Genomic DNA, 14180 nt, shown 5'->3' on the forward strand with positions numbered 1-14180 from the left:
TTATTCTATGAGTGTTCTTATCTTTTGTTTGTCAAAATGGTAAATTATGGATGTTTCACTTTTAAAGGATAATTAACTAAGAAAAGTAATTTATAATTAGTCGACGATCAAGAGAAGTAAGATTAATCAAGATAATTAATCTGAACGTATCGGAACAAAGATTTGATCTGAACGCCAAACCCCACTTGGTTACGAGAAGAGAGATCAGCAGGAATCAATGAAACCAAACGGACGAATCGACGATCAATTCCGCAAAGGTCAGATGAATCAGAGACTTTCGACTTTCCAGATCAAGTTGTGGCCGAAAGGGAGTAATAATCGAGATAATAACTTTCTCATATAATTGGCTTCATGCATTATCTCTGCTATTACTCGTATAGATGAACAATGGAGATAAAAAAAACACAAGATCGTCTTGAATGAGGTTCCAGCGGCTATTAACGAGATAAAATAAAGCGACCACATCTGAGATGGTACAATGTCGTCTCTGCCGTGCAATCAATGGATCTGCCTCAACATTAATTATGTCCGTAACCATGACTTCACCCGTAAGACCGCTAGTGCGGTCTTACGCTCGAGAGCACAGCCCTTTTGTGTCTCGGCCGAAGAATAAAGGAGGGGAAGCCGAGCGAGAGAAGGGAGGCGAGGCAACACAACAGTAAATGAGAAGAATCTGTTCCTTGTGTCGGCCACGCCACTGATAGATAATATCGGCCAGGGAGAGGGGGCAAGGAATCATATACCATTGTCATACCATCCATCTCGCCTCGCGTTGTTCGCGCAAGACCGTCCTTCTCTGTCTGCCAGTGGCTGCTGCCGGTGTGGGACGCCGCCTGACTCAAGGGTGCATTTATTACACAGCGAAATCCTACGTCTCCACGTGCGAGGAGGGTCCATCGGACGGTGACGGTGTGTCTTGATGCAAAACACATGTAGCTATTTCACCAAAGGTTTTTACAAGCTCACGGGGCTTTAGGATTCGCGCTTCGAGGCATCGACGGTGGCCGCGCAGCGGGGAGGCGACGAGCGGACGAACCGAGCCCCGCCGTCACTGGAGGGGGAAGCGGGAGCCGGTGAGGACGAACGAGGCGACGCGGAAACCGGAAACGAGGGCGGAAAGGGCGAGAAACGCGAAGCCCGCGAAGCCCAGGGCCACCGATATGTACGCCTGCACGCAGAAGGAGGCGGCCGGCTTGTCCGCGGTACACCCGCTTAGCCCCCGCGCAGCCGTCGCCCCCGCCACCCCCGCCGAGAGCGCCAGGTACGCGAACAGCTGCGACGAGTGGTCCGACACCCATCAATAATATAGATCGGAAGAGAGAGAGAGAGAGAGATGAAGAATTTGGAGGAGCGGAGAACGGAACCTGGTCGTGGGCGAAGTCGAACCAGAGTTGCATGGGCTCCGGGAGGAGGGTGGCGCCGTGGAGGATCTCCCGGATGGAAGCGCACATCTCGAGGAGCGAATAGACGGCCACGATGGCGTTCGCCGCAAACATGACTCTGCCGGAAGTATGATCAGGGGAAGAGAACAGAGATGTTAACGAGAAAAGGGGAGGATGAACGAGATCCACAAGTTACCGGAAGGAGTCGACGCTCAGCCAGGAATAAGGGGATGAGGCGGAGCGGGAGGAGTTTGCGGCGGTGAAGACGGCAGCGGAGAGGGAAAAGCAGAAGGCGGCGAGGCGGAGGAGGAGGATGAGCAGGTTGAGGCGGCGGATCTTCTGCTCGGAGACGGTGGAGCGGAAGGAAGGGTAGTTGTGGTTGTGGTGGTGGAGCGGCGTAGGGGCAGCGGGCGAGGGGAGGCGTGGATGGGCGGCATCGCCGTTGCGAAGTGGAGACGGCATCGTCGTGGCGAACAAAGACTCGTAGTAGTAGTAGGGGTAGAGGGAGTGGATGGTGATGATGACGACGATATCCAAACAACTCCGGTCATTGGAAAAGTGGGCTCAGTGTTTGTAAATTTGACCATTTTATATATTTCCAACCAACGGTTCAATTAACACACCTTTTCCTCGTTTACCTGTCAGTCAACGAAGGTTTAATCGGAGGTAACCAAACCTAGAGGGGAAGCTTCTGCGGCGCAATGGCCGCCTCAAACTCCCCCGTGAGTGCCCGATCCGGCAACCCCACCGACGAAATACAAGGTTTTTATTTCTCGAGGTGCCTCACTAGTTATTTTGATGCATCTTGTTTGTGTAGTAGTAGCAAAGGATGCTTATCCATGGACTGCCCCTTCTACCACCAGAACAGTAGAAACGCCAAAAGAAAGATATCATTCGGTCACTCTCGAGTCTACCGGAGAGCTGGTTGAAGCATCCTTCGTCTCGTTGCATTTACTCACTGTACAGGTGATGTTTGACAAGGCACCTGAGCTCTTCCGTACGGTTCTGTCAAGTATCTACCGCATCGGCCGCAGCCGTTCAGGAGGTGTATTTTTAAAATTTTCTTTTTCATATTTCCCATATAGCATCCTCAATTTATAAGATTTATAATATGTAAGTTACATTTTATAGACTGGTCTAATCTCACAGGTATAAATTTACAGTATTAATTATAGTATTTTTTTTATCTCCATCAAAATACTATGAGTTTCAAAAATACTGTAAATGAACTAAAAAATAATAGAAAATACCTCATATAACTTTTAAATAGGTATTCTTATTAGTTTAGGAATAAAAATAATCAAATAAAATTTTTATATCAATTATAATATTTTTGAATATGTTATACTGTTTTCCATAACATCGAGTTTATAAAAAAATATTAATCCATAGGATGTAATCGAATATTATTTCAATTATCTTATAAGAGATATTTAAATAATTATGATAATAAAGATGTCCTTTGAGAAATAATAAAAGGAGATTACTATTTAAATTTTTTTACTATTCATACTCTCTTAAAAATTAATAAAATAATATATTTTTATTTACAATCTCCTTAATTTGGATTTAATCTTTTTTTTCTTTTGTTCCCTTCTCCATAGCTTTTGCGATCGTCGCTACAGACACTCCCTAATGTTTTTTTGTCGTCAATCGTCACCCCTTAGCACACACCCAAAAGCTTCTTCCCATCGATCATCGCCTCTCAACCCATGCTCCTTGTCACTTCACTCCAAACAATATTGACAACAAGATCCCAAATTCAAACAATGTGACCGTCAAATGCCCTCGGGTCTTATCATCTCGTCCAAGGAGAACTTGATAATGAAAACAATACAGTTATAACCTGTCAAAGTTACGTATTGAGGTAGAGGAGGAAGAATAAGAAAAGACGAAGAGAAAGAAAATTAGGTGAGAAATTTTTTTAATATATATATATATATAATTATAAAATATGATTATAAATAGTAAAGAGAACTAGTAAAAAGTAAGCTCCAATATATATTTAAAAAAAGATTCGGAATTAGGCCTTAACCAAAAGAGAACCAGTAAGGTTATCTCCACGGATTTCAAATTGATGCAGACTTCCAACGCTCATCTCGATTCCCCATGACTACGGAAATGTCAATTCCCCTTGTCAAGGGGATCTTCTAAACTCCCTCGTGTGACAGCAACAACCTGGGATTTACACCGCGCGGAGGTCACGGGGTGAGAATGCCTCGTGACCTCTGACACTACTCTTCTTACAGACACCGACAGGGCCATGGAAATCGCAATAACCAATGGCCGTAGGCCTGACACGGAACATGTTTTAGTACGAAGCAAAATAAAGAGCAGTAAATTTGAGTTGTACCAAGTAAACCACCGACCTACGTCATCTAATGTTAATAATAAATAACACATAAGATATCAGATAATATCTAATTACTACGTATATGCTATCTCGGTTTGAACCATGTTTAAGCAGCACTATGAATGATGAAGCAAACCAACAAACAGATGGTCTGCATCAATTAAAGATGTTATCGGTACTATGCAGAAAAAACAACCATGCTTAAGCAGCACTATAAATGATGAGGCAAACCAACAAACAGATGGTCTGCATCAATCAGAGATGCTATCGATACTATGCATCAAAAACACTAATCGTCCTTCAATGTCCAGTCCCAAGTTCTAATCAATGACGCACAAATGTAAAGTTATCAAGCCCCGTGCGAAAAGTCGCATGAGATCCTAACCCATCGCTACCAACGATGGCGATAAACCCGTCCGATCACGAACAGAATTCGTCAAAAGAATCCATCATATCAGAAAGGTAATAAAAGAGGAAAGAAGCATGACTAATCGACTCAGGGGGGGGGGGGGGGGGGGGGGGGATCACTCACTACAACGTGTCAGGCGATCATCGAATGGTCACGCTCCACTGGATAACGCACCGGATTCTTCAAAATATCTAATCCAAGAAACACCAAAGCAAACCCTCATTCGAGAACCTAGGCATGAGCAATCTACATGGGGAGGAATCCGATCCATACCTTTAAGCTGCTTCTGGAGCAGAAGGCTCGATGCCGCCATTCGACGAGATACGCGCAAAAAAGAGTCTCATCCACTGATCCTGCAATGCCGTGGAAGAGACGCGAAGGGAGGAGGGAGAGAGGGGTTTAAAGAACGACGAGGGGGGCTACTTATATGCCGATGAAGGAGACGGGAGAGGTTGGAGGCTAATTACATATTAGCTTGTCGAACTTTGGATCCTACTAACATGGATGTTCGTATTTAAAAAAATTATATTACAAATTTTATAATTTTAAAATAAAATAAATAATCATATTTATCATAATGTTATTAGTTATATTAATGAAAAATACAACACATGACGTCACGTGTTGGATCAACATGAAAATGATGATTAAAAGAAAATAACAATATCGGGATGCCCTACCACCTAATTAGTTTGTCTCTTGCTTAAGGCATCGATCCAAGTTTCAATATTGAACCAACCATATGTGTCGAGTGCATAAAAGATGACAACGTAGGCATCATGAATATTGAAAGTGGCACAATGAGGATCGAGAATGGGATGCTATGGTGAGAGACGATAACGCCTGTGAAGAGGGGTTATGCTCTCGTAAACTTTGAGTATCCCAACGACAATCACTTTCGCTACACTATGAGCCAAGCGAGACGATGATCATGCCCTGAGCATCCTAACAACGTAGCAAGAGACGAACTAGATAGCAAAACATCCTGATAATATTGAAATTCTCTTTGCTCATCATTTTGATATCGATCTAACACCTACCTTATGTGACGAATTATATTTTTAGTCAATATAATTGATGTTGTTATAACAAATAAAACTAATTATTTCACTTTCAGAATTATAAAGGTAGCTACGCTCTACTTTCGTTAGGTAAAGATAGCCACGCTCTACTTTCGTTATAAACAAATATAAACGCGGCGGTTGTTGCGCACATCGGTCCGGGCAACGGAGCTTCAGAACGTGTCGGATCCACCTGTCCCGGCCAACCCATCAAACTGGAAAAAGAGCGTGTCCCGTCCCCATTGGCTGAAATTGTGCGAACCACATGCGCAAGGCTACAAACTGACGTTACTAATAGCAACCTACGTTTACCTATTCAACAACAACTTGCAGAGAAGCGCATGATCATTTGGAAGCACGAGAAAAAGCAAGGGAAAGACTTCCGAACCGCAATAGACTTTATAAGGTGTACCATAAGTCAACCAGACAGCAAGGCGATTATAGTGGAGCAATTTCACAGTACCACTACAACTCTATACACAGTCTCGTCATATGGACTTACATTTTTCTCAAGTTGTCTAATCTTGCTTGTAAGTCGTTATCAATTCCACCATCTTCACTTCCAGCTGCTTCAGCTTGGGCAACCTTCTTGGATGCCTCGGCTTTAGCCACTGCAGTTGACGGTGCCTTTACAAGCTGTAAGCAAATGAGGGACCAGTTGCTTTACGCAAAAACAACAGGAGTGCCGATAATTTTGAAGGAAATGCACGATAAAGGTATCATTTAGATTCACCTCTGAATTAATGTCGATTCCAATTTCATCAAGGACTTGGTTCACAAGTTCTTCAGTTTCTTCCTCTTCCTCGTCTCCTTCCAAAGCATCATCTATGGCATCTCCCATAACCTCGCTGACCATTTCCATTTTCTCATTTTGCCGCTCAAACTCTTGCATTATCTTCTGTAATGCAGGGAGGTTCATCTGCCTGTTCATCTGTCCCATAGCCTTTGTAACACCTTTCATAGCTTCTCCCATTGCTTGTGTTGATTTCAGTGTCTGCAGAAATCATCAAATATTGGTTTTGATGTCAATCAGTTAATTAACTGAATGGAATGACTTGGTTCATAACTAAGTCCATCCTCAACTCTAGGCTGAAGCTTTTGCGTAACCTATACATATAATCGACTTCAAATGGATATGAAGCTTCATTTTCCATGCTGCAAAACTTCAGATTTCTTACCTACTATCAACATGTTTCATTTGAATTTTATGTTTATTTAGGCAAACTCAAGCAAATTTAACAAGGGTTTAAAAGATCGAACCATAATAGGGATTATATAATTTTCGGTCATAACTTTCTCCTCATTGCGTTTTTCCAGACAGTCTTTATACCTAACTTCAAAAGTAAAGAACTTATGCCCCCACCATCTTCTTTTTAACGTCAATCAATATCCAGCTCTTCTATCTAAATTCTACAGACCTAATAATACCTCCCGCTCTCAGCTACAACCATAGTTATACAACCAAACCAGGATCACGTCAAACTTTGGTTCACTAATCCATTGGTCAGATGGATATATTACAAATATTGTTTTCTTTTTCTTTTTCTGTTTCTTTAATCTGCTTATTTGTTCGTTCTTCTCCTTCACTGTCCTTCTATAATCGTCTTTTCTCCCTCCTTGCATTCTCTTCACCTTACTATGCTCCTCTTCTTCTTTTCAATGATTCTCTTCTCCTCCACTCTCTTTTCCTTTTTTTTTCTTTTAATCTTTTGCTCTTCTTCTGTGCGTTCTTGTCTTCCTCGTGCTTTCTTTCTCCACTCGTTGATAAAATCAATGGTTGTGCCAAAGTGGGCAGGATGGCAGGGCGTCTGTGATCACACGGGTCAAATGGGGACAAATGGGGACAAAGATGGAAGAGATCGCAAGGAATTTCTTTTTCTTTAATTTCTTATGTTGCTATTACTTAATCACACACAATTATTATTAAACTAAATTTAGATACCAATGATATCACCTTCCTTCATGTATTTGGAAAAAAAAGGCAAGTTCCAATGATTCATAACAGAACTGGTTGGGTACAATCCGGTGTCACGACATACAATCCAGACCTGGTGTTATGACATACCTTCTCCTTGCTGCTTTCTTCTCTTCTAGCCCTTATGTGATTTACCTCCTAATCAATTTTCCTGAAATTGTTCGACCCCCAATATGTCCACTTTCTTTCTCATGATCTGCAGACTAGACTGATGCTAAAACTACTTTTCGCATTTTCTGACATCCTATATTTTCAAACCAAAAACACCAAGAAAGAGTTCATGCCTGAAGCAACTCAGCATTTATCCCTTATTTTATTCATGTTAGCCATTTTCTTTTATACAATCTGTGCCTAAAGAGGCTAACAACAAAAATAAATGTAATGACTACAACATGGTTAATAACAAGGATAAGTATGCCTACTGCAATCTCATGGATGAGAGCAAACAACAGTAGTATCATTTCAAATGGAGATGATTCTTGCAATGTACTCATCAGTAGAAGTAACAATTGTTTAGATGAATGGTTAGTAAGCGAAAAATGTAAAAAGATAATGTTTTACCTGAATTCTCAGAGATACACCTTGGAGTTGCGACTTGAGTGCATAAAATTTTGTAATCTGGTGTCTTGTTCGAATGAGATCCTTAGCCATGACCTTCACTGCTGCCTGTAACAAGTAATAGCCAGCAAGAATAGACAACTCATACAACAAAGAATCTGCAGCACAAATCACACACGATGTGATAATAAACAATTTAAAAAATCATGCATAAAGAAGCGTTCTAATAAAATCCATAAAAAATGCCAAATTGGACTGATATGGAACAAAAAATAGTAAAAATAATAATAATCAGAATTCTAGAACGAAGATGTTAAAAAAGAACTAGAGACAACATGACTAAGAATATAGAAAGTGTGTATTACAAAGGCACCATGGTTCTTTTTGTCCCTTTTTCTACGAATTGGGGTGTTTGATCAATATCAAACGAAATGGTATGTAGCCTATACTCAGAATGGCAATGCCATTTTTTGACCACATCTTCTATGTATGTGAAACATATAATATCCAATACAGCTATAGCTAGATCCATGAAGATCAAGAAGGAGTGCTCAGCTGCCTGGTGAAGGAAATGAATTTGAGCTAGTAACATTTCCAGAAGAAAGACCACTTATATATATAATCCTGGTTTCCATTATACCATCTCAACATGCCTAGCATAGACCATCAGGTACCGAAAAAAGGGTTCAGCTCATACCCCAGTATCAAATCACCTAACTCTCACAAGCATGGTAAAATTCTGCTAGTTTCCTCTCTGTTTCTTTCAGCTTCTAACTCCTTCCATCTTTTCTCTCCTAAGCATATTTGACACTTTCATTCTAGTTCTTAGCACTCGGCTATTGAATCAATATCATTAGTATCTTGTGACAATACCTACATGGGAAAACATGATAATAGCTTAAGCTAGCACAACATGGAAGACAGAATACTCTTGTGGAGGTGGGCGTTCATGATCGGATCTATACAAGATCAATCATTTGCGGTAAAGAATGTATACCATCTGGCCCTGCTTAGCAGTTTTCTTGATCTCCGCAATAAGCTTCTTCTCCTGTGTTTGCAGCCCTTGCCTCTCCCTTTCGATTTCCCTAATTGATTTATCCAGCATTCTCTTGTTCTCCCTCAGCAGCTCTGCAGCCAAAAACAGCCACCATAAAGCTTCCGACCCATCGCAACTTTCCTTTCCAGAAACCAAAGAATGATACCACCCGAATAGGGTTCTCTTATTTAATGCAAAAGCAAACGAAAGATTGGAAACTTAATACTAACAATAATCGATCAAATCGCAAAGCGCATCGACCGATAACTTTGATCTTGAAATAGGTGGGGAAGAGATCGAGGGTACCTGCCGGGGTTTTCCGCTTCCCGAAGATGAAACTCATCGTGATAGATCAAGCGATCACGAACCTATTCCGCGCTTTCTCTCACAATTGTCGATCAAATTGGCGCTCGAATTACGGCAAAGAGGAAGAAAGCTTTGATTGCCACCCCCTATCGCGACTCGATCTCGATTCCGGTGGAGGGTTTGACGATTCGAGGGCTAAACCCTTTTGGTAATTCTTCTTCTCCAAAAAGCTACCTTTACCTCTTATCGAATGGGCTTATTAAGCAGCAGAAAGGCCCAAAACGTGAGTGGGTGTGGCAGTCGGGAGGGTCTCGTGTCACCGAATCTTTTGAGATCACCAAATATATTTCACTCGAGCGTCCATCTGAACCGCCCGCTTGCTGTGATATATTTGATCTCGTCCATCGCCATAATTTGAAGGCAACAAATGCTTTTATGGATAATGTATCAAATAAAGAATCTCATAATCACTTTTTATAATATGATGATTTATACCTTTTTTTTTTTCCATAAATACTAATTTTTCCTCACAAAAATTTTTAAATAAATTTTAAATAATATATTCTCTCTTTCCTTTTTTTTTCTCCGTCTCTCGTAACTTCGCCTCATTTTCACAAAAATATTACTTTTATAAAAAAATAATTTAATATAAATTAAAAAATATATAATATTCCTTGATAGGATCAGTAGTAATTATTAAAAATTTTCTGATAATTTGACCGAAATTAACTCTGTTACACTAAAAAATAAACTAAATACACTCATTCACAAAACATATTAAAAAAAATCTAAATTCTGGTAATAAATTATCATAGAACCTTCTAGAAATAAAAAATATATGACTAATGATGTTAGAATTATGTCTAATAGATTGATGAAAGTTTAAGATTATTTGATTAAATTTGATTATATTACACTTGATATTGAACTAAAAAATTAAAATTTTAATAAATAATTATCCTAAAATATTATAACAATGGGAAAACATTTCTAATGATGTTGGAATCATGTTCTAATAGACTGATGAAAATTTGAAATTGTTTGATTGAAGTTAAGCCTATTAAACTTCAAATAAAATAAAATATAAGCATTCATAAAATCTATCAAAAAAATTAAAATTTAATAATTAATGATAATAAATCCTTTTAAAATTGAAATGTTTTGATTGAAATTGATATTGTTATATAAAAAATAAACTAAACAGTCTCAAATCTATCCCCAAAAATATATAATTTAATAATTAATTATTTTTAATATATAAAAATATATTTTATATATAAGAATTAGACGAAGAATGATGACGAAGAGACAAAGCTAGACGAAGGAGAAGAACAAGAAGGACGATGTGAAAATAACTTATTCACGGGGACATCCTCTTATTAAAGAAAACGAATAATATAGATCTTTTCTGGATAAATTAATCTACTTTTGTTAGTGGAGTGAATACCTCCCACACTAACTAATAAGAGGGGGAGATCTTTTATTGAAACCTATAAATTTTTAATGCTGTTTGCATGGACCAAATGGACACGTTATGGAGATCAACATGACCACAACAATCTCTTTTACCTTTCAAGTCGTAACATCCTTTAGATCTTCCCCCAGTGAGTTGGTGTTGTGGTTTCCATGCCATCTTGCCATCATCTGTTCTCTCTTGGACTGGCACTGTAAAAGAAAAAGATTTATTTCTCTTGTTGCTCATTAATTACGTGCATGACTCGATGCATGAGGGGCAGCAGCACGAGTGCTGCACACGGCCTTTACTCTCTGGCTGTCACACATCATCCATGGGGATTCTGCAAAGGAAGCTAATGAAAGACGTGCCTGATTTAGCCGAGGTGTCACTTGTCTCGAGATCACAGACGATGTCCACGTGGAAGGGTGAATATTTGAGCAAAATTCTTTTTTCTGTTTTTAATTGATATTCTAATATAATATAATATAATATAATAGGTTTTGGGGACGGAGATGTTGGGAAGGAAATGACACATGGCGCAGTATGATTGGTGACCGGTGCTCGTCAGATGCACTTGTTGCGCAGCACACGCACACCCACCAATTTGCGCGCGAGGCTGAAGAAGTATCCACTAATCGGACGCTCCAGATCGAAAACAAATTGGAGTGCACGTTAAAATAAAATGCACCGCGGAGTAAACCAAAGCCCCAGCTGTGTCGAGGTAAACAATTCGATTCCCGGGCGTTTCCCTTTCTTTTATTGGCCAGGAGGGAAACGACAGCCCCCGCTTTCGCTATCCAGCTCATGTGAGCCGCTCTCGGGAACAACGCAACCTTATCGACCGCACCAGCTCGGGAGGGAGACGAGCCCCGCAAGGGAGTTCTGCAGGGTGGTGATTTCTTTTGAGATTCCTTGTCTCGGCTGGGCTTTTCCAGGGCAAAAGCTGAGGGGTTTTGGCAGTAGTGGTGGATTGCAGAGCTCGTGTAAGCTTTCGGGGAAGAGAAGCCGGCTTGTTTGTTGGACGCATGGTGGTGATGCTACCTGTGAATCGTGGCTCTCAGAATATGATCTTTGTGATGATTTAGTCATTGGATGCATCGTTTTTGTTCGGGGCTTTTGATTTACTTCTCGCAGGTCAAAGAGCAGGGTAAAGGTGCCATCTTTTTGTTTGTAGTATTTACTAGATTGGTGGTGTTCGGTTTGAGTTTTGAAGGGAGGCCGGAGACTGATTTGAGCGATAAATTTCCTTGTTTTTCTCCCTGTAATTTTCCCCTGCTTTTATCGTAATGGGTGTTGCATTTGTTTCAGGGATGACTGTGTTCTGAATCTCCACCGATAGCTAGCTGTACCTTCTTAATACGCTCGCCTTCCCTTTGTAAGCTCAGAATTGTTGTGTTTGTAGTTCCTTTTGGCTGGAAGATCTGTCGACGATAGGCTTGATCGAGACCAGACTTTGTAGAGATTACTGCGAAAAAAGATGCGACCTTTGAGCAGTCTGGGCATCGGTTTGAGCCTGGTTTCCGGTTGCCTGTTCTTGGCTCTTGTTGCAGAGCTATACTATCTGCTTTGGTGGAAGAAGAGGAGTAGCAGAGAGGTCGACCACGATTCCAGAAGCCCAGCCGGGGAGCTGCTTTATCTCTGCTGCTGGAGGAAGCCATCTTCCCTGAGTTCCACAGCGCTCAACCCCCGAGACATGACCACCTCGGTGGATGCAGCTGCTTATTCCGACGAGGGACAACTGCAGCTCCGCTCCGACTCCTCCAGCAAAGATCTTCTTTTGAAGGCATTCGGAGGAGAGGACGGTATGGAGGCAGAGCTCATGAGGCTCCATGGCCTCGCAGGCCCTCCCAGGTTTCTCTTCACCATCAAAGAGGAAACGAAGGAGGATTTGGAGTCAGAGGACGGGAGGTCGAGAGGGGGAAGGAGCAGGAAAAGTTCCAGAGGGAAGAGCTTGAGCGAGCTGTTTGTTTCTTCGGATACCCCATTCTTGACACCTCTCTCTTCCCCGCCTCTCTTCACTCCGCCTCTGACTCCTTTGGACTGCTACAAACAAAGTGGATTCAACCCCCTCTTTGAGTCCACAAAGGAAGAAGACTTCATCAAGGTGTGGTCCTCGCCGCCTCCAAAGTTCAAGTTTCTGAAGGACGCCGAGGAAAAATTACACAGGAAGAAACTGATGGAAGAAGCAGGCAAGGTTCACAGGAATGGTGGGCTGGTTAACAGCACCGCGAGACAAGAGAGTCATGTTTCTTCTCATCCACCTGGTGTCGCCGCCTCACATCCCACGGGCCCAGAAGAAGAGGATGGATCCTTCATCACCATAGTGATAGGAAAGAACAAAGAGAGAGGGCAGCAGCACCATTCAAGTTCCTCGCAGGTGATTCCATTACCTTCTTCTCCTTCGAGCTTCAGACCAGTGCAAGGGAAACGAAGTTCCTCGATTTGACAATTGAGTCCTCATCAACAACCATACTTTCACATGCAGTCGGCGAATTCGGTGACAAGATAACCTTTTTTTGTTGCTGTTGTTGTTTGATTTCTCCACTTGTACCTAGTTTCGTTGTCTTTGCTTCAATTCCTTGATTCTGAAAAGGGAGCTGTGGGGGGGGGGGGGGGGGTGGAAGTCATCAAAACACCTCTTTTCTTGTGATCCAATTGACGTTTGATATCTGGCCAGTTGCCGAGCACCAGAAAGCTGCACCTTTTCTATCTGCATGTCTTTGAGTGCCTGAACTTGTAATCATTCCTGTGGTTTGCAGAGAGTTTTGCTAACTCAATGGCGATCTTTTTTGTCTGCCATTGGTAATTACTCTTAAAAAATAAGAAAATTTTGATCTTTTCTCTTTCACAACCTTTTATCTCATCTGTCGGAATCCCAGTTGCTCGATGAAATCGCTCGACGAAGAGGGAGACTTCGCTCGACGCTATTCCCCCATCCCTATCGATGTAGAGAGCCTATAGATGAACAGGGCAGTGTTTCCGAGTGGATGCAAGCTTGGTCGGAGATCAAGGCGGACATCGCGGATAGATTTGTACGCTAACAATGCGAGCAGCTTGAGTCATGTGGGCGTGAAGACGACCATCGGCCGCACCGTTTGACTGCGTTTCTGATGAGGGAGATGCAATGGCACACAAGTCAAAAGAAACATGATTTCCGTATTCTGAAGTCGAGGAATCCAAGGAGCCCTCAAAAATATGTAGGTGGCTCTGCTCGACAGCCTCTGTCTGTATCCCTGCACCTAAGTTTCGATGATCGCTCGATGTTACTACTCCAAGAACCAAACACCTGTTTCTCATCAATTCAACGTGTGGTCCGTCAATGAATCCAATATAGTCCCACCTCTTATCCAGATGAACAGTTGTCGTTGTTCTATTCTACCTCATATATTGTTTTCCTCTTGAAAATTGGGAGGTATTATCCATGAATATTTTATTTTCTTTTGATAAAAAAAAGTTAAATTTTCATAAAATAATTTTTATGAATAATTTTTTTGTCTAATATATAAAATACTCTCAACACTTATTCCGTTTCTTTCTTTTCATTTTTCTATAGACGGATTCGTAAGGTGAATTACATTGTTTTTCTATAGACCGATTCGAATCACTCGAATATAATATTTTTGTACTACATTATAATATTTTTA

The 14180-nt window shown here is 41.3% G+C and overlaps 3 protein-coding genes across 3 annotated transcripts; 1 reads left to right on the top strand and 2 right to left on the bottom strand.

Moving 5' to 3' along the window:
• Nucleotides 1-413: 413 nt before the first annotated feature.
• LOC135622404 (CASP-like protein 4C1) lies at nt 414-2031 on the bottom strand. The gene is made up of 3 exons (XM_065124229.1): nt 1579-2031; nt 1365-1500; nt 414-1273 (listed from the first exon to the last, which is right to left on the bottom strand). Exons 1-3 carry the CDS (start codon nt 1842-1844, stop codon nt 1049-1051), a joined length of 627 nt encoding a protein of 208 aa, XP_064980301.1. The 5' UTR covers nt 1845-2031; the 3' UTR covers nt 414-1048.
• Nucleotides 2032-5585: 3554 nt separating this feature from the next.
• On the bottom strand, nt 5586-9260 carry LOC135622405 (vacuolar protein sorting-associated protein 2 homolog 1). Its single transcript, XM_065124230.1, has 5 exons — nt 9081-9260; nt 8736-8866; nt 7742-7846; nt 5939-6199; nt 5586-5841 (listed from the first exon to the last, which is right to left on the bottom strand). The coding sequence occupies exons 1-5, from the start codon at nt 9115-9117 to the stop codon at nt 5704-5706; spliced, it is 672 nt and encodes a 223-aa protein (XP_064980302.1). The 5' UTR covers nt 9118-9260; the 3' UTR covers nt 5586-5703.
• Nucleotides 9261-11324: 2064 nt separating this feature from the next.
• Nucleotides 11325-13886, top strand: LOC135622406 (uncharacterized). Its single transcript, XM_065124231.1, has 2 exons — nt 11325-11683; nt 11845-13886. Exon 2 carries the CDS (start codon nt 12014-12016, stop codon nt 12980-12982), a length of 969 nt encoding a protein of 322 aa, XP_064980303.1. The 5' UTR covers nt 11325-11683; nt 11845-12013; the 3' UTR covers nt 12983-13886.
• The last annotated feature ends 294 nt before the right edge of the window (nt 13887-14180 follow it).

Source organism: Musa acuminata, chromosome BXJ2-9, assembly GCF_036884655.1.
Source record: "Musa acuminata AAA Group cultivar baxijiao chromosome BXJ2-9, Cavendish_Baxijiao_AAA, whole genome shotgun sequence".
In the NCBI taxonomy this organism is placed as follows: domain Eukaryota; kingdom Viridiplantae; phylum Streptophyta; class Magnoliopsida; order Zingiberales; family Musaceae; genus Musa; species Musa acuminata.

Coding starts and splice junctions, on each gene's coding strand:
- LOC135622404 (XM_065124229.1), bottom strand. CDS start 1,844: ATGCCGTCTCCACTTCGCAACGGCGATGCCGCCCATCCACGCCTCCCC. Junction 1,501..1,578: donor CTGAGCGTCGACTCCTTCCG/GTAACTTGTGGA, acceptor TACTTCCGGCAG/AGTCATGTTTGCGGCGAACG. Junction 1,274..1,364: donor TCGACTTCGCCCACGACCAG/GTTCCGTTCTCC, acceptor CACTCGTCGCAG/CTGTTCGCGTACCTGGCGCT.
- LOC135622405 (XM_065124230.1), bottom strand. CDS start 9,117: ATGAGTTTCATCTTCGGGAAGCGGAAAACCCCGGCAG. Junction 8,867..9,080: donor GAAGCGGAAAACCCCGGCAG/GTACCCTCGATC, acceptor TTTTGGCTGCAG/AGCTGCTGAGGGAGAACAAG. Junction 5,842..5,938: donor GAATCGACATTAATTCAGAG/GTGAATCTAAAT, acceptor ATTTGCTTACAG/CTTGTAAAGGCACCGTCAAC.
- LOC135622406 (XM_065124231.1), top strand. CDS start 12,014: ATGCGACCTTTGAGCAGTCTGGGCATCGGTTTGAGCCTGGTTTCCGGT.